This window comes from Mastigoproctus giganteus, chromosome 6, assembly GCF_048544385.1.
Source record: "Mastigoproctus giganteus isolate SK-2022 chromosome 6, ASM4854438v1, whole genome shotgun sequence".
In the NCBI taxonomy this organism is placed as follows: Eukaryota; Metazoa; Arthropoda; class Arachnida; order Uropygi; family Thelyphonidae; genus Mastigoproctus; species Mastigoproctus giganteus.
In genome coordinates, this window is record NC_143580.1 from 207,211,527 (window position 1) to 207,236,243 (window position 24,717).

Sequence of the window (24,717 nt, forward strand, 5' to 3'; positions counted from 1 at the left end):
GCCCGGTGGTTTAAAATTACAATTAATAACACGCATCGCTTAGTGAAATCTTCCCAGAGGGCGCTCACATCATTGTCCACTAATAACCTGACTTTATAGTGTTCGGTACGACGGAGGTAAATTATGATCAGTACGAGCGAGCAAACACAAAGTACATGGAAAATCCTATTTTGCTACATGACACACATCCATACGTCCGCCAACCTTTTCGGGCATCCCTCCAACGTGGGAGCCCTGGGGTAAGACGGTCACGAGCTGTTCGTTGCATCTTCTTCCGTCAGCCTCAGTTTTCCTCGTAACCTGTGGGCGTGGACACGCAGCTGCTTCCTCCGTGCTGTATCGGAGCATCAGCCTGTGCCAACGAGACTTGCATCGTCAGCTGATGTACCGACTCGGAGACTCTTCGTCCGTTTCTTCGCAGCTTTCAAACGTGCGGAGTAATGTACATGTCACTGGGGCATCCTTCAAGTTTCTTAGTTCTCTAAAGGGAGGAGAAAGGCTGATACGTATGGGAATTTGAAAACGACATTTTACCAAAACGATCGCCAGAAGGGCGCTGCTGTCGGTCAAGAAAACACCACGTTCAGCCTTTACAACCATCTTCTATTGTCATCCGTTTTCTCCCGACTACTTATAGAAGTTCAACGGTGACTGAATCCTTCCCACGGTATATTCATCCCTCGTGGCGATACAAAACGGCGGACATTTCACCACTTACTATACGCATCGGCCATGCTTCTTGTTATCTCGTTGCTATGGTTTCTATCTAAGATCATCGGGATGCTGGGGAATCGGAGGAGTAGAACGGAAAGGCTTGTGTAGCTGTGTCCTGTATTGTATTGTAATGTCTATGTCCATCTGTAAGGGAACGGGCATTCTCTTGCTCACATTATGTATGTGTGGATTCTCTGCAGGTCTCGACTGCGACTTCGAAAGCCCCTGTGCCTGGAGATGGAATGAAACTGAAGGATTGGCAGTAGTGTCACCTCTCAATGTTACCAAACACCACGGTGCCAGCAAGAAAGACATCAGATATCCACTTAGAGATGCAGATGGCAATCCTCAAGGTGAGTAGTATCCTGTCTGTTTCTCATTTTTGAAGTAGTTCATTACGATTTGTTAAAGAGACTACTATCTTTCCTTGATTTTTTTGCCATATTTGTTGGCTGCTAATGGTCCTTCTTTTGAAGGTTTTGAGACTGTTAGTAGCCTTGCATAGTGATGTCAAATTTATACATAATATATGCTATGTATAAATTTTACAACACTTTGAATATTCAAAAGTTAAATGCTTCAATAGAACAAATTACCATAATACGTTTAAAAAGTTATTTTTCCATAAGCACGTGCGTGAGCTTTCCAGTTTCATTAAAAAAAAAAAGGAACCAAAATCCAGAATAGTACAATCTTAGTAAACTTTCTTAGAAATTTTATTTCATGTTTTTAGCTGTCGAAGATGTAGATTCCTTCTGTTATCGTAGTATTCTTCAATGCTCAAACAGAACTGCGCAAAACTTATTTATTAAGTTTTTTTTTTTCTTTTTTTTTTTAAGGAGGAAATACTTAAGAGATTTTCAAGGAAAAATGTAGTTGCAGTGCCAAAGTCGGTCCTTGTTCACTTCGGCACTGTTGAATGTTTCTCTTCGGTGACAGTTTTGAAACTGATTTCAATTCTGGCTATACTTTACCTGCTCGTTTCTTCTTGATAAATATTATATTCAGTTTTGATATTTTGAAAGTAAGCCCCAATCTCTATGTAGAATGGTTTCTTTAAGATGGACATATATCAATACCGAACAATTCCGGGTGAATATATTGCAAGGTTACTGAAATGAATAAGGACCGGTAAGTAACTTAAAGGTAAGTGTTTTATTTTCCAGTTAGTTTAATAGAATTCTTACACACGTTGTGTTCCACTTTTGGTAAAGTCACTGTGCCAGATTTAGTCGGTTAAGACAACGTGGTTTTTATCCCTAGAAAATCGGGATTTTCTTCAGCATAATAGGCAAATAGATCATATCATACATGCAATTTTCAGGCAAAATACATTTGCGCCTCACAGTGATAATTGATTTGGCACAAAACTAAACGACAACGTCTTTACCAGAATGAATCGGAATGAATTGCCATTTCTGATTACATATCTAAAATGAGAAAAACGTTCATTTCCTTTGCTTTTCTGTGTGCATCTTCCATCAGTCCATAACTCAAAATTTACCAATGTTCTTAAATCATGTCTTCCAGGATAATGCAGTCCGCTCATTTTTTTCTGTAGATTTAGGTCCTTCACCCCTTTTTTTCTCTCTCTCTCTTAGAGCTGACAAATACATACAGCTGGCTAGAGCCTCTGGTAACACAGCCAAACTGGAAGAAATTCGTGACAAACACCCACATTCAACACAGCTGTGATGTCTAAACATTTTTTTTTCTTTTTTCGAGAGAGGTAGGAGTTTAGAGAGGTGGTTCTGTTTAAAAAGTATTCGCAAATCAATGTTTTCAACAGCAGCTTGCTGCACCTTTTTAGTATTAGTAATGGCCACATGGTACGAAGAAGCCTATGGCTTATGCTGCACCAGTCAAAAATTAAAAAATAATAAAATAAAATAATAAGAATAAAAACATAATAATAAGAAGAAAATTCAAAAAAAAAATAAAATAAAATAAATAAATAATAATAAAACTAAATAAGAGAAAAGGAAATGGACAAACTATGCATTTCCCTCCTCCCTTAGGTAATTATCCAGCTGACCTTTGAATTTCCCCAGACTGTCAGCGTCTACCACCCATATAATTTATTCCAGTAATTTATAACTCGCTGACTAAAATAAAACTTCCTGCGATCCAGTCTAAACAACCTCCCCCCGTAACTTGAAATTATGGCCCCTACTTCTAGAATCATTTATAATCGTGAAAGTTTCGTCTTCATTTTGCTTATGCCTCTCAGAGCCTTAGACACCCGAATCAAGTCTCCTATAAGGTGCCTAGTTTCCAAGCTCTGCAACCACATATTCAAAGTCTTTCCTCATAAGGCGCCTCCGTAGCCAGGTGTGAAGGAGCAGCAGTGCGTAGCACACGCTTCTTGATTAGACCGTGGTTCGAGCCCATCACCACCAAATACGGAGGATGCGGAAAGGTCAGGGAATGACGACCGCATATTCCGGAGCAATATGGCCTTAGTTGCTAATGCTCCTAAAAACCGAATACCAAACAAACATCTTTCCTCATATGGAAGCCCTTTTTCCGATCTCACCAGGCGAGTTACCCGTCTTTGGACCCTTTCAAGAAGAACAATGTCTTTCTTTCTTTGGGTGCGGTCTCCATACTTGAACACAGTATTCCAAGTGTGGTCTAACAATAGCCTTATATAATGGGATTATGACGTCCTCATCTCTACTAGCGATTGTTCGATAAATCATCGATAGGACACCATGGGCCCTCCTTGCAACCAGTCTACAATGCTCGGAGAACTTCATATCTGACCGTATCGTAATACCCAAGTCCCTTTCCTCCACTACCGGCTTTAGTTCAACTCCGCCAAATATGTGTAAGTTGTTTTGATTAAAGCATAGCTGCCATTTTTCTGGAGACTCAATTTTCGTCCAGTAAATAGCAAACCATTCGCAAAGAATGCATAAATTGCAGACAATACGCTGGCGCCTCATAGCTTTAGTTGCTTAGGCGCTAACTATACACCTAACATATAAAGTTATGTCAGGATAGTTTTGACTGCGAGCCTTCCTTGATACAACACTCGCAGGTATCAAATTCCTGGCAACCTTCCGTGATGGGAATAAAGATTATTTATTTAATCAATCACCATCCTCCCACATGGGTGAAATAGGTCGAAGTTTGAATCCCGTCAGTGACGCGATAAAATTTTATGGACTTTCTTACAACTTGTCTGAGTTAATCAGTCCCAGGAGAGGATCACACGGCTTTTGTTTCTTGTGGAAATTCGATTTTGGTTCAGTAAATAGCAAACCATTCGCAAAGAATCCACAAATTTCAGACAATACACTGGAGCCTCATAGCTTTAGTTGCTTAGGCGCTAACCGTACACCTAACACCTTCCTTCATGCTGTTACTACATTTTTGGCGCCTCCGTAGCCAGGTGGGAAGGAGCAGCAGTGCGTAGCATACGCTTCTTGTTTAGACCGGGGTTCGAGCCGTCACCACCAAATACGGAGGATGCGGAAAGGTCAAGGAATGACCACTGCATATCCCGGAGCAATATGGCCTTAGTTGCTAATGCTCCTAAAAACCAACAAAACAAAAACAAAACAAAAACCAAATACGGAGGATGCGGAAAGGTCAGGAAATAACCACCGCATATCCCGGAGCAATATGGCCTTAGTTGCTAATGCTGCTAAAAACCAAACTACATTTTTATTATTAGGAAACCAGCCTTGAAACCTTAGTTATGCAATACTTGGCATAGAGAAAAAGATAAATTAAAATGATACTAGATTAAACTGACACCCCCTCCTCAAATGATTGGATTTTCAAGATATTCTACCCCTATTATTATATGTATATTTAAGTACTTGATGTAGAGTTGAAAAATGTATCAAGTTAATCAAGAATCGTTGAGTTCATGAAAATTGCGCACTTGTTTGATTCAGTAGCTGGAGAGTGAAAGGAAGTTCCACCATCGCTATCCGTAATATTAGCCTTTTGGGACCTCAGAATTTTTTTATATTATCTGAGAATTAATAGAAATGAAATTATTTTTAAATGTCGGTTACATTTTATAGACACTTTATTATTTTTCATGTCAAGAGAAGGAAAACCATCGTTCAGATCCATTCACAACTATATTTGAATCTTATGTGAAAATGCGATATCGATCTAACTTTTTCTTATTAAATAATGTCCAAGCATCCGACAACATACTCCCATTTCAATAAAATTAATTGAATTTTTTATATTTTTTATTTTTCCCTGATTAACTGAAGTTAAAAGTACTGTAATACAATTATCAGTTTAATTACAACTGTATAATATTTATGTGTTTTCCCGCACACTTTTTTTAAGTCTCTTTTCTCTAAATATACGTATCTCTTCATAAGCGACACTTGTATTGCATAAACAATACACACGACTGTGCACAGACTCTCAAGAAAACAATACAATACTGCAATTAAACTAAATTTCATCTATGAATTTCTTTTTTCCATACAAATTGAATGAAAAAAAATAATAATAATAATAATTGCCGGATTTCCTTTTCCCCAATTTTAATTAAAGTTGGAATGGTTTGACAAATCTTTCTATATGAATGAAATATAAAATTTCGTGAAAACCCATTCAGTGAGAGTCCAGTTGTTACATGCGGACGGACGGACGGACGGACGGAAATGGTAAAGAAAATACACTTATGCGTATATGCTAAGGAGCCTAGGAGGAGTAATAAGTATTATACAGTTAAATAATCTAAATGACTAAGTTTATAGAACGTGAATAGAGTAAGAATAAAGTATTCTATAAAGTTATATAACCTTAGTAATTAATTAGATATGGAGATGACTATATTTACTTTTGATTTCTATTAATTAATCACAGATTTGTTTCTATTAATCACAGAAAAAGACAGAAAATTGATTTAATTTTAGAAGGTAGGCATTATATTAAAAACGTTTGGCTCTAAAAAGAAGTGATATGCGTTAATTTTTTCTTCCTTGAATAAAAATGATATATCAGAAATATATTTTGATGACTGCTAAGTGGTTTGTTTTTCAGCACGCCCTGAATCAATCATGCCGTGAGAATTCTCTATTATCATGTTGGTAAAATGCGTGTACCACGAGTTTTACCTCGTAAATTAGTTTACCAGTTAAAAATCCAGATTTTAAAACCTATAAGTCGGCCATATTTAATATACGACAGCCGGATTATTTGACTGGAAGCGAACTTACAAGATGCAATTTTCCTTCTTATTAAAATGAAGATTATTTTTTTATATTTCAAATTAAATATATTAATAATAAATTTAAAATATATATGTAGATTTATTAAATATATATTTGGTTTCCAAAAGTTATGCAGGAGTTTCCATACTGTTTTGCTTCGACTGTTTTGTTTCACAAACTTTTAAATACGGATAACTGCGATGCAAATAGAATAAGACAGAAAAGATTTCATGCGAATATCAAAGTTCATTTACGCATTCCTGATGTGGTATGCACAATTGATCGTTAATTTTATCATAAGACACCGTTGCTGTGAGTCTTATATTAGTTCGCCACACTGTAACCTTTACAACAACATTACATGACAGAAACATAGTAGATTATCCCAGGAGAAAATGAAAGTGTCATTGCCTCCTCCTCCCCTCGCTCTCAGTAAATAAATGCTACTCGTTTGAGACAGATTACAAAGAGCCAGCCCCAGGCCCACTAAAATCTCATTTTAACTGTTTCAGTAAAATACGGGTTCATTGAACGCGATACACTAGTAGTGGCTTGTGATATCTCATATTAAAGAGAGAAGGGATTAATTCAGAAGGATTTCAGGATCACCGAATGAATTACGTACGTTCTTGAATATTTTTTAAAGTTTCTCTATGATTACTTCAATGCCCGATCTCAGCTATACTTTAGGTAGAAACATTTATTGGTGCGTTTAGTTAGCTGGAAAAAATATACTGGTTAAAAAAAATCCCCTTTCATTATATAATGAATTTTTTGCTTCAGTAAAATAATATCCTTTATATTTATAACGAAATAAAACGTGTAACGTTATATTTATTACATGGTTCATTTTAAATAAATATTCGAGATTTAAAATATATTTTTTTATATTATGAAAGAGACTCTGCGATTCTGCATAACCTTGTATTTATTTCATGACTGATTTTGCATTGGGTGTTCGAATAGGTATATATCAGCCCATGCCCTTAAAAGAGCTATAGAACTGCGTATGAGAGAACTCCAATGTATTCATTAAACTCTTAGTATAACCATTGATTACATTTTAAAAATAACTAATTTTCTATGTTGTTATAGAGAATAAAAGTCCTGCGTTAAAAATACATTAACAAATTATTCGCTTTTTGGATCTTCTTCTTCCAGTCACACAGCTCCCTGAGGAGCTGTTGTGGCCACCAACGATCATGCATCGATCATGTGCTCTACGAGCGGCATCGCAGTGTCATGTCCGGAAGTTCATTGATCGTATCCTTCCACCTAGTTGCAGGTCTTCCTCTGCAACTCTTCCACTCAATTTTTCCTTCCATTATATTCTTCAACAGAAAGGTTTTCCTTCTTACTATAGGTCCCAAAAACGTGTTTTCTTTTGTTGATGCTATGAAGAATTTTAGGCCTGCCAATTTTATTCAATATCCACTCATTTGTTCTTCGATCAAGGTAAGAAATACGCAATATTCTCCTGTTTCACCACATTTCGAAAGCCTCAATTTTCTTCCCGTCAACGCTTTTCAGATTCCATAAATGGCAACTGGAAAAATTAACGAATCAATGATTCTCAGTTTCGTCTTTAGGGACAGGTCTTGATCTCTCAATAATTTTGTCAGATCAGTCAGTGACTAACGGTTTAGCAATTGCTTGTCGCCTCTTTACATCGTTTGAGCAGTTTATTTTATTTATTCTTCACCCTAAGTAATAAAATTCATCAACTCCTTCGATATCTTTCCCATTAACCTTCACTTTACTGGAACTGAGATTATCACCAGTCACCATAATTTTAGTTTTACACACATTCAGAAACAATTCTTTTTTTTTCTTACTTGTTTCACATACTCTCCTCAGAGTTTTGGATGTGTATTATATAATGTGGAACATTTTTTGAAGTTATTATTTCCTTCCATTTCAGGCTGTGTTATCCCAACCTTGCTGGAATAGGGAATGTTTTCTCCCTATGCCTTTGTTACAATATCGGAAAAGTTAAAATGTGAAACATCATTGAAATTATCATTGCTTCCGTTTTCGAACTGTTATCCAATAACCTTTCGGGAATGAGGAATATTCCCTTCCTCTTGTTTAAAAATAGGAAAAAGTGGATGACTCATTAACGTGAAGCATTTTAAAATATATCTTAGAAATGATTTCATTTGGCTTAGTGTTTGGCAAGAAATAAATATGGCATTTAACTTTTAATTTGTATATAAAAAAATAACAATGATAGAACCTTGCAACTTTATTAAAAATACTATAAGTTTACTATGGCATTGGAAATAAAAAAAAAAATCACTTTGAACCTACGGAAATTTTTTTAAAAAAATTAGGAATTCTTCTCCTTCCCCCCCCCCCCCCCCAAATTCCTCGCGAAATCTCAGGGGACCGCGATCCACAATTTGAGAACCTCTACCATATACCCTTGCTGAGTATTTAAGAAATACTGTTTTTCTGTTCATCATATTGAACATATTCTTAGAGAGGGTGTTAAAAACGCATTTTTTAAAATTAAGATGTTAATCTGATGAAGGGCAAACACACTTTAGCCAGCATTTGCTTTCAGACAGTTTTAGAAAAGTTTGGCAATTCAGTAAGTAAACGGGGTTTGCTACTAGAATCTTTTTGTTCTTAAAATCGAGGTCCTTCGCTTCAGTTCAGAAAGATAAAGCTTACTCTACTGCAGTTCCATCTCCCGTTTCACAAAGCGGACAGAAATTAAATTGCATTCCAAATATACACTCAGAGAGAGAGAGAGAGAGAGAGCGAGCGCATGTTTTTGAAGTTATAAAAACAGGGATGCGGGAAGGTGAAATAATATAAGAAGAGAAACCAACCAGCTTGGTGAAATATCGATTGCTTTGTTTTTCAAATCTTGACTTCCGTATGATTCCTGCTGGTACAAAAAAGGTTGGAAGGATTTTCATTTTGGAGTTTACACTAAAAACAATGTACTACATCGTAACTCTTGTACTTTTTTTTTGTAGTTGTTGGCGCATAGGCTTCTGTGGCCATAATGCACCTCCCAAGGTTTTTGCAGTACTTTGAGCCCGGTCGGCACTTGGTTACTAAGATGCATACAGAAGAATTTATAGCAAGAACATTGCAAAAGATACGATTCTTTAACCATTTTCCTGCCTTGAAGGAGATCCACTGACTAATATATTCTTCCCCGAATGGATCACTATTATAATACTTGCTATTGTCATCACGAGTTGTTTTAGTACTGCACTACTTCAAATAAACCGCGCTTCTCCATTGAGATGAAGTGGTTGTTTATTTGAATACTCAACTCCGTGGTCCTCCACAATGGATTTGCATTTTAAGTCAAACAACGCCTCCGTGGTGCTGCAGGAAATGCTGTTTAAAGTGTGCAAGAGTGCACCATATGAGAAATTTGTGCTATTTACAGAATATTTTACGATTTATAAAATACTATAAATCTTAGTCCATTCATTTGAAGTAGTGCAATACCTTGGCAACTCGCTGTGAACATCAATATTAGGCTGGTATTAGCCCAAAATAGGCAACTATCGTTTATTTTATATCTTCCTACTTTGCTGACTGCGTAGCATTTTACGTCCATTTTCAGATTTATCCCGCTGACCTTTTCTGTGTTTGCAGAAAGGTACTGGAGGTATTTTCTTGCTTAAAAACCCATACTGTTTGGCTAGAGCCACTGTATAGGCATATTTTAATTCTATTCAGTCGTAAATGCATGTTAATTTTGATCTGTTGTCTTCCCCCCCCAGCATTTCAGGGACATGAATAATTTTAACTGAGTCCTAAAAAATTACCAAAATTGTTCGAATTCGAGTCCCGTTGTATAAGGAATGAGGAAAAGATAAAGGGAAATGACAACGCATATTGCAAACAAATTAAGGATGGTTGGAAGTTTACTGCAGGCGTATCACAACCTGAACAAACTTATCCTACTAATGATACAACAAATCTGTCTGTGCGCGTGCGTGCAACGTGAGTATTAAATGCCTTAAAAATTACAAAAGGATGTGTTAATGGGTCTTTACGTGCGATATCTTATACATTTCCAGCAGGAGGCAGTTACTTTTTTTTATCTAAAAAAACAAACAAAGGAAAACAGCCAGAAAAAGAATACTTTGTCTCCGAGGGTTGTCCCTACATTCTTAATGCCTGTAATATCTTGCTCGTATTTTTCTGATCAAAGACTTTTATTCGTAACTTCTCTGTTACATGAGGCTATGATACTGAAAAACACGGCCTAGGCGGGTTTTTTTTTTTTTTTTGTAGGATTCATTATTTCAAAAATGCACATCTCTCTCTGGCTACCTTGATACCATGAAGATTATGATATAATTTAATAGTTTTTGGTAGCGACATACACCTGTGTATTAAAATCTTCCACAGAATCCTAATATCTTTAAAAACACAAAAAAATTACAATAAGCTGAAAACAGAGAGATACACGTCTGCAAATTAAATAAAAAAATCGTGATAAACAATTAATTCCTATGCACAATATCATATCAGGACTCTGCGAAACACAAACACTGAAAACTAGGCAGTTCTAAATCATGTATATATATATATTAGAGTAGAATCCGGATAAGAAATTCCCGCATAAAAAGTTTTCCCCTGTACTAGGTTTGGTTTCTTAAGTCCCAGTTTCAACTCTAATGTAATATTTTTCCGCGTAAGAAATTTCCTGGGTAAAAAGTTTTCCCGGTATATTATTATAATAACGTTTTTCCACTTAATACGCTTTATTAATATATAAATTCTTTATTTTTAATATTAAAAAATATAAACATTTTGGTAATCGAACAAGTTAGTGCATAGCATCATTTTAGTTCGTAGTAAATCACCGAAATAGGTGAAATGGCAACGTTTCGGTTATATTTTAATTCTATTCTATTCAGGGAATATATATATGTCATCACAATATGACAAATATACACCCTGAATAGAATAGAATTAAATATGAGGCATCACAGTATGGAAATGCCATTTTACCTACTTCGGTGATTTTCTATGAACTAAAATGATGGTACGCACTATCGGTTAATGAATTTTCTGTAGTCTGAAGCTTTCTGCGCTAAAACCTTTTTACTATAAACATTTTGATATAATGGAAGTGACATATGCAATTGTTTTAATCGATATCCATAATTGCGTAGCGTCGACCACATGAAGCACAGTGAAGCATTTGCCGTTAAGTTGTGATAATTGTGAACAGTTCAGAATTACCTAGTGGATTATTGCTGTCTTATTGTAATTGTGACTTTTTAAGGTATGTTGAAACTCCAAAGGAGCTCATTCTTCTAACTTGGTAATGACTATTTGGCAATGAGTTTAATGAACAGAATGTTAAGCAACTAGAAATCCTCAGTTTAAAAATGTTTTCCGTAGGCAGAGTATACTATTTATAAATTCTGAAATAGTTCTTAAAAATGATCTTTAACTTATGTATGTGTATCTTTTCATTTTTCTTTGTGTAGTTAATATTTCATACTCTTAGGTAATTTTCCCTTCTGAGAAGTTCTAAATCTCCAGTCCCTTGGAAAACTTCTTATCCGGGTTCTACTGTATTTAATTCGCAATAAAATGTTAATATAACTCATGAATTTTCTTCTGACGTTTTTCTACGTTATTTTTCTCTCCTTTCTTAAATAAGACAATCAAAAAATAAAAAAGATCGCAAAATCATATCTCTTTCTTTCTCTCTCAATAAAAATCTCACAGAACCCCAACAAGCTTTCCTCACGGAACCCTGTTTTTAAAAATCACTGTAAGTGGTTTCCAAAGTACAGTATATACTACAAAGGGATGCAGTTTCGGAAATCAACTGCGAAATTCCGATTTCTTACTAAAATTTAGACTGAATTTCTGTATGCATTACGTATCTTTAATTTTAAGGTTTATAAATCTGAGTCGTTTAAGGCAGAAAGTATCACGCTATAGAAATTGTATATAATTGTTATGCGTTAGAACACAGCATCAGCAGTGAGCTTACTCAATTCATTTAAGGCCTTAAACACCTCAATCAGATTGTGGGAGGCTTAATCTTCAGGCGCTGTAGTTTGTAGAACTGAAGCCTTTCCTGTTAAGCGTACCCGTTTATTCTCATTTACTAATCTCCTTACTCTTCTCCGCAGCCTTTCTAACAGATCCACGTCCTTCCTAAATTAAGGTCTCTAGCCTGCATGTAGTACCCAAGATGCGGCCGAACCATTGCATTATACAATGGGATAACCCCTCCTTATCACTACTGGCAAAATTTCTGTATTGTGGCTCAAAATTGTGGCTCCATGACCTGCCCTGGCAGCCTCTCTTGCACTGCTCACAGAACTTCATATCCGACAGCACAATTATCCCTCGATCTCTTTCATTCTCCACTACCCTGAGTGTGGTGCCACAGAATTGGTATGTTAATGTGGGCTTACTGCTCCCCATATGAAGTACCTTATATTTGTCAATATTAAACTTGAATTCCCACTTATCAGCCTATCTGCCTAATTTGCAGCAGTATAACCTAATTACTGTGATTAAACACTTTGCCAACCTTCGTATCATCTGCAAACTTAGACATTAAGCCTGATATATTTTCACCAGTATCATTAATAAATACAGAAAATAACAATAGGCCGAGCACTGAAATTTTGGAGACTCCGCTATTAATATTAGTCCACAAATAGCAGTGCCTATTGATAACTACACTATCTTTCCTACTATAAAATTTGTTTGTAGATGTGAAGGAGAAGGTCTACTGTGTATGTGCTGCATATTTTTATTTTGAAAAGCGGGAACCATCTGGACCCACAGTTGGCTTTGTGTTTTTTTTTTTTTTTTTTTTTGTAGTTTGTTTATGACATCAATAAGGTGCTCTAGATATTTCGATATCATCTATCTGCGGCCTAGGTAACCAGCCCTCCATTGAGAGAGAAGATTCTGAATTGTGCCCATTCCTGGATTAGCTTTTGGTCAATGACGGAATGGTGTGGACGGTGAAAAAGAATCCTTCTTTCCCCTCTTCAATCTATCTAGGACATCTTAGTTGTGGACTTGCCTTTTCTTTTCAAGAAACATGCTCTTTCTTTTTATAGCTGCTAAGGTCTGAAGGAAGTTGATATAGCTGCCATTTTCGATAGGTCTTCTGCTTCTTAATGAAAGCCAGCTTAGTTTCCTATTAAAATCCTGATTCTACCTGTTACAAATCTTGACTTTTATGGCTGGGTATGCATCCCATGCATTTTTTTTCCGCTGCCACCATTCTCATCGGTTTATCTGACACCTATTTAGGTCTATTCCTTGAGCTGTATGAAAAGCCTATTAGCGTCTACGATTACTTCCCTGAATGCTTCCCATTTAGAATTTGCTGTTGGTAACTTCATCAGTTTTTTTCCACTGCGTAGAATTCAAAAAACTGTCTGAGACCGCTGTAGTCACCATTACAAAAACAAAAGACTTCCTCTTTGTCCCTATCAGCTGTCCAGTTACATCTTTAAGTAAATCCCACACAAATAAACTGTGATCACTGCCACCTAGTTGGCCTTTTATCTACAGATTCTTAATTGATTCTCGAAAGTTAATCTCCCATTATAAGATTATTATTATTATTATTATTATTATTATTATTATCTGTTTATTTCTCTTTCGAGACACCCATAGACAGCACGTGGCTAGAGGGTGTGGTTACATTATAGTATTTACAAGCATGTTTACATGAACTTATTTACAAAATTTGGAGATGCAAAAACACAGAATATGTGGTTAATGAATTAATTGTTAAGTTGATTTAATTAATTGCAAATGGTTGTTAAATGCTAAATATTATTATATAAATTATTAAATTAGTCTTCTTATTATATTTATACTTGCCGATACACATTACCAAAGATTTCTTTCCTATACATTTTGTCTGTACATAGTTTCTCTGGATCTATATTTAAATTATTAAAATAATTCACAGTATTTGCTGGGAAAAATCTCCCCAGAGAGTCCAATTGAGTCAGTTGGCACTTGAGACTTGGTTCTTCCCTCTTTATTCTCGGTCGTATCATCCGGGGGCGAGTGATCACGTTTCCCACTTTCGGCGAATCTATTCTCTCCGTTAGTAGCTTTGCCAGAGTTAAGATGTTTCTGGTTGTGATGATATACTTCCAGGGTGTGATGTCCAGATTGGCAGACAAGACCGAGGTGGCCGGTAGTACGAGTTGATAGTAAATTGTGCTCCCTAAAGTGATTTAAATTTAGTGATTAAATCTAGTTTGTTTCTTTATCTGATGGATATCATCGTGTAGTGGACGCCAAAAGCTTTTCAACCATACGGGTTATGGAGGTACCGGACTTATAGCAGATAAGTAACTTTAAATTTTAATTTGTATATGAACGATCTTGCTAAAGCCGAAGCGAACTGCTGCCATTATCTGACCGGCTGAAGGTCACTGCTGGGAAACGACTGGTTAACATATATAAAGCTAATTGCCAAGGTCATGCTGCTTTTACTGCTTGCGGCCTAAGCCTTCGTCGCACTATACTGCCTTCGGAAATAGTTTCCCACCCGCGACCACCTGTTTTTATCCCATTTCATTGCAGCGCGCTTGTCCGACTTAAACGCTATTGTTCTCCCTCAAACTCTACCAACTTGTACTTAGACTGCAGAATTGTCAACTGACTGCCCCACCCCAAAAATTCCCACACTTCACTATGAGTGACGCAGATATCGAGGTTATTGACCGGCAGCGGTCTGACTATCCTATCCGCTCAAGAACTGAAGCGCCGGTTACAAATGAAGAGACAACCAAATCTTCGAAATTAAAACTAAAGAAGGGGTGTAGAATAAAATCTGCGACAGACTCGCAACCAGCAAAGGAAAATCCAGACGACGGAGAAAACGAATCGATAAGTGATTCCGACCACGAGGATAATAATACCCGAGCCTTTCCCCTTACTCAGAGTCCCCCACTATCAGGAACCCCTGTGGACCAAGTCATTGCTATTAGAGGGACACTTGATGAATATTTGGGCAAGAAATCCAACAGAGTCACTGCTGCTATCCGCACTGACATTCTCACCATCTTCAGCAAAATGGAGACGGTAATCCTAAATCTCCATATTGAACATGAACGACTACAATCCAAACTGGAAGTTCTTTCGCAGGAAAGGGGAAATAAAATGCAAAAACGCCCCCCAACCTTTGCAGAATCTTTGAGAAATGGCGCGCCTGTTGCGCCTAACAAACCTGACATTTCCCAGACCAAGAGGACAAAACGAAAGCCAGAATCGCACATCGTTTTGATTAAACCGGTAGAGGATGCGCAGCTTGACACTAGTGAAGCCGTCAAAGAGACGCTGACAGCTAATCTAAAGGAGCAAATGAAGACTGTCAAGATTAGGAGTATCCGGAAGACCAGGCACCCAGGTGTGGTGATAGAAACAGACACCAAGGAGGAGGCACAAACTATCCTTAACAATGCCAATATGACCAAGTTTGGACTAAAGGCAGAAGTTCCCAAGAAAAAAGGGCCTTCAATCGTAGTGTTTGACGTAGATCAGGACGTCACTCCTGAAGAACTTGCAAAAGATATTTACAGTAAAAACCTCAGCCTGCACTTACATGAAAACGCAGAAGAAGATGACGTCTCTCCAAAATACAAGACTAAATCAAAAACTCATTCTAACGTAAACTGGGTAATCCATCTCTCTACTAGAGCGTGGCAAATCCTAGGAACGCAGAGCCGTATTTTCATTGGCTGGGGAAGCCACAGATTTAAAGAACATATTCCTGTCCCCAAATGCTATAAATGTCTTCGCTTTGGCCACACTTCGCACACATGCAACCAGCGAGAGTCGACGTGTGGCCACTGTGCCCAAAAAGGGCATGGATACAGGGACTGCCCAGCAAAAGATCAACCACCAACCTGTGCCAACTGTAAGGTGGCCAAGGCGCCCCATCAGCACTCAATCAGGGATGGAAACTGTCCAGTATACCTAAAAGCTAAAAGTCTGTACCAAATGAGAATCAACTATGGATAGAGCCCCTTTAACCAATAACTACAAAGAAATAAGAATTGTCCAACAAAATGCACAGAGAGCTAGGGGAGTAGCCGACCAGCTAAAAGTAAAAATAGAGGAAAATCAAATAGATGTGGTCTTACTTCAAGAACCCTATGTCCGGTCGGGAGTGGTTACTGGGTATCCTGCAACATACAAAACAGTTTATTGCACAACAGAGAACCCTTGGGCTGCAATAATAGTCAGAAATCCAGATATCACTACCACCAAGATAACGCCACTCTGTACTGCAAACAGTGCTTGCGCACAAATTATAACTCCGCTGGGCCCGCTCTTCTTGTTGTCCTTATATACCCATCCTGGAGAAGATATTGCCCCAGCAATCTCAACTATCCAGACAGCTCTCCAACTTCTTTCAGGGGGGCGGTTGCTAATAGCCATGGACGCAAACTGCCGATCTGTGCTTTGGCACAGTCACACACCTGACAGGTCTGCTCATAGGAATGGTGCACAACTTGAAGATTTCTTCCTCACAACAGGACTTCAAGTTATAAACCGCCCTGGTCATCTCCACACCTACAGCGGCCCCCTCTGGGAAAGCAACATTGACGTTACAGCGGCGACTCCAGATATTGCTGTCAAGCTCGCCAGATGGACTGTTCAAGAATCCTGGACTACGTTGGACCACAGAGCAATTTCATTCTCCCTGGTTCGCTCTCTGGAACGTACCCCTCCAGTCCCCAGAGATGTGATACGTTATAACGTCAAGAAGGCTGACTGGGAGCGCTTTCGAACAGAACTGTCAACGAGACTCCCTGAAGATATTCCACTCTTTGACACGCTAACTCCGGATGACTGTGTAAAAAGCATTACCGCTACTATCAGAAGCGTCTGCGACCTTTCCATCCCACGCAGAAGGCCCTACAGGTATGCTGTCCCTTGGTGGAACCACCAGCTAGACGATCTAAGAAGAAGGGTCCACCATGCTAGGAAAATGTTCCAGCGGGCAAGGGCGACGATGTCCTCCCAAGAGATTACGGCAGCCAGGGAAGCTTACCGCACAGTCAGAAATGAATATACTAAAGAAATTCGCAAAAACAAAAAGCAATCGTGGCAAACTCTGGTGTCTATCTCCGGAAATGAGAACCCATGGGGCATCGTTTTCAAAATTGTAACTAATAAATTACCACTTGGTGAGGTGCTTGATACAACACTGAAAATAGACGGTACTTCCACCTATACCTGGGAGGATACTATAAATAACATTCTTGATACCATTTACCCTGTTGAAGAGGCACCTTTGACGCAACAGCAACAAGAAATTATCAACCAGAATTTAGAATACCACACAGCAACGGTGGAGCCCCCGTTCACCAGCTTTGAGATGGACGTGGCAATTAACAAGATGAAAGATGGAAAAACACCAGGTGCAGACCTGCTGGAAGTAGAAGTTCTCAAAAAATTCGCTGAGGCCTGCCCAGCTATACTTCTAAGCCTACAGAATAAGTGCCTGGCAGAGGGCACCTTCCCAGCTTCATGGAAGACTGCAACCTTAAAACTAATTCTGAAAAACTCGGACAAGTCACCACAGAACCCAGCCTCATATCGCCCGATTGCCTTACTCTCCGTGATGGCCAAACTACTGGAGCGTCTACTCTTGTTTAGACTTTCTGCCTGCTATGGCAGGCAGAAAGTCTAAACAACTCTCCTCACCAACTCTCCTCAGAAAAACAATATGGCTTTAAAAAAGGCTGCAGCACTGAAGACGCTGTCAACAATCTAATCACCCAAGCAACGCACTCAGCTTTCAAGTACTCTCTTGCTATATTGGTGGACTTTGCTGGAGCTTTCGACCGCCTGTGGTGGCCCAGCGTTCTTCGGAGACTTCGGCACTCAAATGTTTCTAAAAATCTATATAACAGTTTGAAGTCTTATCTAACCAACAGAAAAGTACGAGTTACTAACAAATATCAGACAGTTACCAGATTCATCCACCGGGGATGTCCGCAGGGCTCTGTGCTTGGCCCGTTCCTCTGGTCTATTGTCTTGGACGAGGACGAGTTCCTGGGCTTGGACCTTGGGGGGGCTGAGCCCTTGGCCTTTGCGGACGACCTTGTCCTGTTGGTGCGTGCGGACACTAGGTCGTCCTTGGAAATTATTGCAAATGCGGCGCTTGTGAAGCTCCAGAACTGGGCAGCCTTGCACAACCTTACCATCTCGGCAGAAAAAACAAAATCCATTCTCCTAAAGGGCAGACTACAAATTAGAAGACCACCTACGATGAAATTAAACTTCACCCCCATCCGACTGTACACAGAGGTTAAATACTTAGGTATTTACATTGACTCAGGTCTTAATTTCCATAACCACCTGAAATATCTAGCCACCAAAATCCGGAAGTATGCCGCCATGATCAGGAGGGTGAGCAGAGCCGACTGGGGCCTGAAGCACAAAGCTCTGACCCTCATATACAAAGCAGTATATGTCCCGATTGTCTGCTATGGTGCCTCCACCTGGTATAGACAAGCTACACTATCAAAAAACAAACAGAAGCTGGATACAATTAAAAGGTTCATGCTGCTATCAATTAGTAGGGCGTGCCGCACTGTTAGCACCCCTGCCTTGCAAGTTCTAACAGGTTGTCAGCCACTCTACCTAGAAGTAGTCAGGCGAGGCCTATATTACCACCTTAGGAAAGGAACACCAGCTGAAATAGTAAATCTCCAGCTGGATCTTGCAAATGACCCCAAGATAGAGAAGAGGAGAATCACCCAACACCTACAAGCGATATGGCAACAGAGCTGGGAAACCACACAGAAAGGAGACATCACGAGGCGATTCCTCCCAACTATAAACCATACTCACCCAGAGCCCCCTCCATGGTTCTCACCTGGTCTGCACATGACGTTTATCATCACTGGACACGGCCCCTTCCGTCAGAAACTCACAGCTATGGGGATTGAAAGAGACCCGCGGTGCCATTGTGGAGAAGAAGAGTCCTGGGGGCATCTCATGTATGAGTGCCCTGCCTATGACAACAGTAGAATCAAGTTTGCTACCGCAATTCAAAGGAATCCACGAAACCAAGAGTCCTCGCTGCTGCTCGATGAAAACACATACAGGGCACTAACTGTGTATGCGCAGGAAATCTTCGCACTGAGGCTAGCCAAGATTGCTGAAATGAGAACAACATTGGATCATGCTGCCCAAGGCCTGAATCAGACTGGCGTGGGTTAGCTCCTCCTCCGCTAGAGGACACTGCCTTGACAACTTGCAAATCCTTTAAGGGTAGGAACACTGCTGGTACCATTCTGGTGCGGGACTGCTGGCACTCATCGAGTGCGGGATACTGCTGCAAACCCCTTATAGGGTAGAATCAGCCGGCACCGTTCTGGTGCGGGATTGGTGGCACTCTGGAGAACTCCTGAGTGCGGGATACAGAATCCATTGGCCTCTGGTGATCATGCAGGGGCACCTGTCCCCTGCTACTTTAACTCCCACCCCCAATCCCTATTTTCACCTCACAAAGAGCGGACTGCTCCTTAACTTCAGTCCGTCCTCCTTTCCCTCTTTCTGTTCCTTCTAACTCGTACTCCTGCTCTGTTTTCCTCCCCCCCACTTTTTTATTTTTTACTATTATTTTTTTTATTTATTTTTTTTTAAATTTTTTATTATTATTTTTATTTATTTATTATTTTTTATTTTTATTTTTTATTTATTTATTTATTTATTATTTTATTATTTATTTATTATTTTTTTTTTATTTTATTATTATTATTTTTATTTTATTTTATTATTATTATTTTTTTTATTTTTATTTATTTTTTTATTTTTTTTATTTTTTATTTTATTTTTTTTTTCACTTGACCTTTGTCAGGAAGCTTAGGCAACCCTGGCAAAGGCCAGCCAGAGTATAATGGGCAGCCTGGCTCACCTCCCAGTGGTGGTGGCGGGCAGCGTGGGGTCCCACTAGGGGCTCTGCGGCCAAGCAGCCAGAGACACAACAACAAAACATAACACTACTCTGACAGAAACCAGACATTACACTTTTTCTGGCTTTTACAGAGATTCTGTATTTCTTCACAAAGTACCATGGTGCCGATGTGGGAAACCACAGGTGGCGCCTTTCACAAAACACTATGCCACTATGGCAGACAAGACCGCTCTTGAGATGGTAAACGGTTTCCCGGCAATCTTGTTTAGCCATCTCAGGAGCCAGTATTCTACTCCTAAGAAGGCCTTGATGTTGCTCTCAGGGGCTGATGACCAGATAGTCGATGCGTACAACGGAATCGGTGTAACGCATTTAAGGATGTATTGAATTATAAGATGAGGGCTTCGGAGACCGGTGAGTTCTTGTCTAGTGCTCCACAGTGCTGCGTATGTCTTTTTCCTAATGTGTTCGAAGTGAGGTATGAAGTTTAATCCTTCATCCCACTTAAGGCCAAGGTCAACATGTGCGGGGGAATTTTGGATTCTGGTATTGTTCACAAAAATCGTAATTTCATTTTTCTTCTTTTTGTTGGTGAAGGTCATTTGTGCAGTTTTCTTTTCATTAAGTTTCAGGCCAATGTAGTGCAGATATTCTTCTAGCTTCTTGATTGCCTTGTTTGCTTCCTCTGATAGATGGGGTGCAGTTTCTTGTTCTTTAGATGTTACAAAAAATTTCAAATCGTCAGCATATGTAATAAATTGTTCACAGTTTTGAGCTAAAAATGGGGCTAGTGCTATTGCAAAGAAGGTGGCGGACAATACGCCCCCTTGAGGTACTCCCCTGGAGATACAGTAAGATGCTGTTTGTTTCCCGTTTATTGCGATAATTTGTCTTTCTTGAAGGGTGTTAGTGAGAATGCTTAAAGTGCTTCCTGAAATGAGGAAATATTCCTTGAGGATTACTGTTATAGCTGGGATTGAGACGTTGTCGAAGGCTGCTGCAACATCCAGAAAAACGATGTCCAACTGTTGTTTATTGTTTAAAGCTAGCTGTATTCGGAGTAGAGTCTCCATTAAATTAGTAATAGTCGACCTTCGAGGAAGCACAGAATGTAAGTATTCTGGCCTGTCCCCATTCGAAGTTACTGGCCCACTCCAATCATTAGACCTATAACACACTTCTTTCATTTTCTTTTTCCCAGTGCTTATGTCACACCAAACTGACTGAACATTGCACTGGCTACTGATGCACTGCTGCAGATTTTATGTGCTTTTCAATTAAGAGCATAACTCCGCCTTCTCTCCTGTCCTGTCTGTCCTCACTGTATTCAGAAGCAGCCCCGGTACCATTTTGGCAGTCTGGGTGCACAGTGTTCTTATTGCTTTGATCTAGCGTTTATTATAGTGGTCTTAGTGCTTTCCACAAGAGACTTCTTGTTATACTGTGCAATGACTACTGCTAACTGGTAGGCCTTACTTCCACGCAGTCCGGGGTGGTCGGCTAAGTAGGCCTTGATCGGCGGACTTTGTCGGTCAAAAGTGATCAGTGTAGTGTGGGACTCTCTTGGAATCGAACATTGTGTTCCAAACCATACATAACCATATAATTATATATACTTGTATTAAGTACTGTTGCAAAGTGTCTGTATTATCATTGACCATGTCTGTGCCATCTAGAGCAAACATCTAGTCCGAAGACATCGGACTCAGAGACGACTGCGATCGTTGATCTTGGTGCTTCTATCACTGCGGACGGCAGTGCTGGAGGTGCAGATCCAGTAACGACGCAAGTAGTGCTTGAACAATTGCCTGGAGATCTCCTTGAGGTATACATGGATGACTCCTCTAACAATTCGGCGGCTGTTGAATCGAACCAGCGGACTGCTGTAAAACGACTCAGACCGGATTCCTCCGACGATGAGGAAACCCCGATGGATAATTTCAAGGACTTGAAGGCGGTGCGTCAAAGTCTTCATGACTTTATGTTCAACGATTCGAACAAGGTCAATAGATCAGCCATGCGTACTATTCTAGGAATGTGGGACGAACTGGAGCTTCGGGCTATCGAAGTATACGCCGAAAACCAGTCTTTAAGGCAGCACTGAAGAGGAGTCGACCCTCCGTCAGCGTTGCGCCTGCATCGTACGCCAATGTCGTACAGAGCCAGAAGCGCTCAACTCCTAAGAAACCAGAAGTACATGCTGTTCTTATAAAATCTGACTCTGAGACTCTTAAAACCAGTGAGGCTGTAAAGCAAGTGGTATTACAGTCTGTAAAGCCTGAGTTAAAGAGTGTTAATGTTCGAAGAATGCGAACCATAAAGGATACTGGAGTGGTGCTGGAGGTGGACAGCACGGAAGACGCACAACGCATTCTTAACTGCGAGACGATAAGAGCCAAGGGTCTAAGGACGGAGGTCCCCAAGAAACCTGGAAAACGCCTCATTATCTACGATATATATGCAGAAGTCGGAAAGGAAGATTTTCTGTCAGAATTATATGAGCGTAACTTCAGTTCAAGCGGTATAACAAGAGCTCAATTCCTGAAGGATACCTTGATCAGGTCATTGGCGAAAGTTGCCAATAAGGATACCAAAAACTGGATCATCGAGGTCTCTGCCGAGCTGCGGAACATCCTCGTCGAGAAAGGAAGAGTATTCATGCATTGGTCGTCCTATAAAGTCCGTGACATATATTTCACGGTTAAGTGTTTTAAATGTCTTGCCTTCGGGCATATAGCAAAGAACTGTAAGTCGAAGATTGTGTGTGGTCACTGTGCGGGAGATGGCCACCTTTACAAAGAGTGCCCTAAAAAGGCTGAGAAGCCAAAATGTGTTAACTGTGCTAGGCGAGGGAAGACCTCCGACCATTCTGTTAGAAGTAGAGATTGCCCTATCTACAAGAGTTACTTAGAACTAATCAAGAGTAAAGTCGTGTATGGAGAGTACATCCAATACGGCTTCCAACAATGAGTTCCGAGTTATACAGATCAACGGTCAGAGATCGTACCCGGTCGCTCTACAGTTGGCAGAGCGCTCTAGGAGAGAAAAGTGTGACTGTATCCTCTTGCAGGAGCCGTACATAGCGAACGATAAAGTTCGTGGCTATCCCCTAGATTATAGGGTTGTTCAGTCTGGTCAGGGTTGTCAGGCTGCGATAATTGTCTGTAACAGAGATTTGGTGGTTACCCAGTTGCAGAAACTGTGCTCCACGCACTATGTTTGTGCCGAGATTATTGGTTCATTTGGTAGAGTGTACTTGGTTAGTATTTACGCCCAGTATCGGGAAGAACCACAGGCCTATCTCCGATATGTCGATGAGCTTTGTACTGAGTTAATGGGTAAGAAATTACTCATAGGTATCGATGCCAATGCCAAGTCGGTGAGTTGGGTGAGTGGGTCTTCAAAAAGTACCCCTCGGACTATAGAGGGGTACTTTTTGAAGACTGTATCTTAGCTAATAGGCTCGAAATCCTAAATGTCCCTAACCAACCTTGCACCTTCTCTACACAGCAAGGTGAGTCTAATATCGACATAACTCTTTGCACTGGTACCTTAGTTAATGAAATCACTAAGTGGTCCGTGGAGACCGATTGGTCGACTAGCGATCACAGGGTCTTACGATGCGAGATCCGTCCTTTTGAACGCAGAACTGAAAATTGTAACGTGGATAGGTTTGTGGTGAGTACTGCTAACTGGAGAAGGTTTAAGTCAGTCTTAGACAGCGTAACTGCCAATGAATCATGGAGACAGCAGTGGAGTCGTAGCCTGGCGGCCCAAAGAGTTTCTTTAGTGAATAAATTGCTTCAAAGGGCTTGCAATGCATCTATGAGGAGAGGTAGGAATAGGACGACGTCTTCCCTAAAGAGCTCGTTGCTATAACGAGCTAATCAATTTCTGGCAGACAAGATGGGACACGACCACAAAAGGCATTGTTACGAAAAAATTTATACCGGATGTCACATTCGCAACCAGCAAAGCGGTCAACAAGTGGTTCTCAATCAGCATGGAAACATCCTTTCTGGTCACTGGACATGGATCTCTCGACCAGAAACTCCACCAACTAGGTCTACTAAATACTGACCTCTGTTTCTGTGGGTCTGTCGAGAGTTGGGAACATCTACTCTTTGAATGCACTATCTACGAGGACCATAGACAACAACTCCAGGCAGCAATTTTGGGATTTTCTCCTGACCAAGTAGAACTCCTTGTCCATTCCAAAAGGAACTTAGGTGCACTACAGCACTTTGCGGCAGACGTATTCAAGCGTAGAAGGAGGATCATCCTAGAAGCTTCTGCAATTCAATAACTAGTTATTTATTTTTATTATTTTTTTACTCTCTCTCTTCTTCTCATAATCAGCTAGCACTAGTAGCCCTAGCACTCTCCTGATAGCCTTTCCTATCCACCCCGTGTGGGATAATTTAAAAAAAAAAAATCCCTCTTTCTTTTCTTTCTTATTTATTTGTTATTTTTTTTCCCCTTTAACATCATTCTGCTTGCTGACATCCTGGCTCTATTCCTTTCCTTGACCAGGTTGTGGGATTTAAATCTTTTTTTTTTTTTTTTTTTTTTTTTTTCGCGTTCTGATCTGGGCTGGGGCTCCCCAGACCAGGAAAGCTCCTCTCTCACACTAATTTATTTATTTTTATTTTTTTTTATTATTATTATTTATTTATTTATTTATTTATTTGTTTGCGTTGTTGTTCTAGCTATCCATCCTGGATTGGGACTTTCCTGGGCCGGAACAGTCCTTCTCCTCTTTACTCCTTCCCTCTCTTCATCTTATACAAGTTTTTCTTTCTTCCCTGGGAACTCTTCCCCAGGGAGGAGGGCGTGCAGATAGTAGGGGAGGCCTTGCCTTTCTTCTGCTAGGGACGAGTA

The 24,717-nt window shown here is 39.7% G+C and overlaps 1 protein-coding gene across 2 annotated transcripts in view; it reads left to right on the top strand.

Annotated features, from left to right (window-relative positions):
* The first annotated feature begins 297 nt into the window (after positions 1 to 297).
* Positions 298 to 24,717, top strand: part of LOC150084908 (leukocyte tyrosine kinase receptor-like) — a 236,984-nt gene continuing 212,564 nt past the window's right edge. For both annotated transcript variants that reach the window (XM_090376698.1, XM_090376700.1), the window contains exon 1: positions 298 to 1,067. In XM_090376698.1, the coding sequence (XP_090232824.1) occupies positions 845 to 1,067 (223 nt within the window). In that variant the 5' untranslated portion in view covers positions 298 to 844. The remainder of the gene's footprint in view (positions 1,068 to 24,717) is intronic.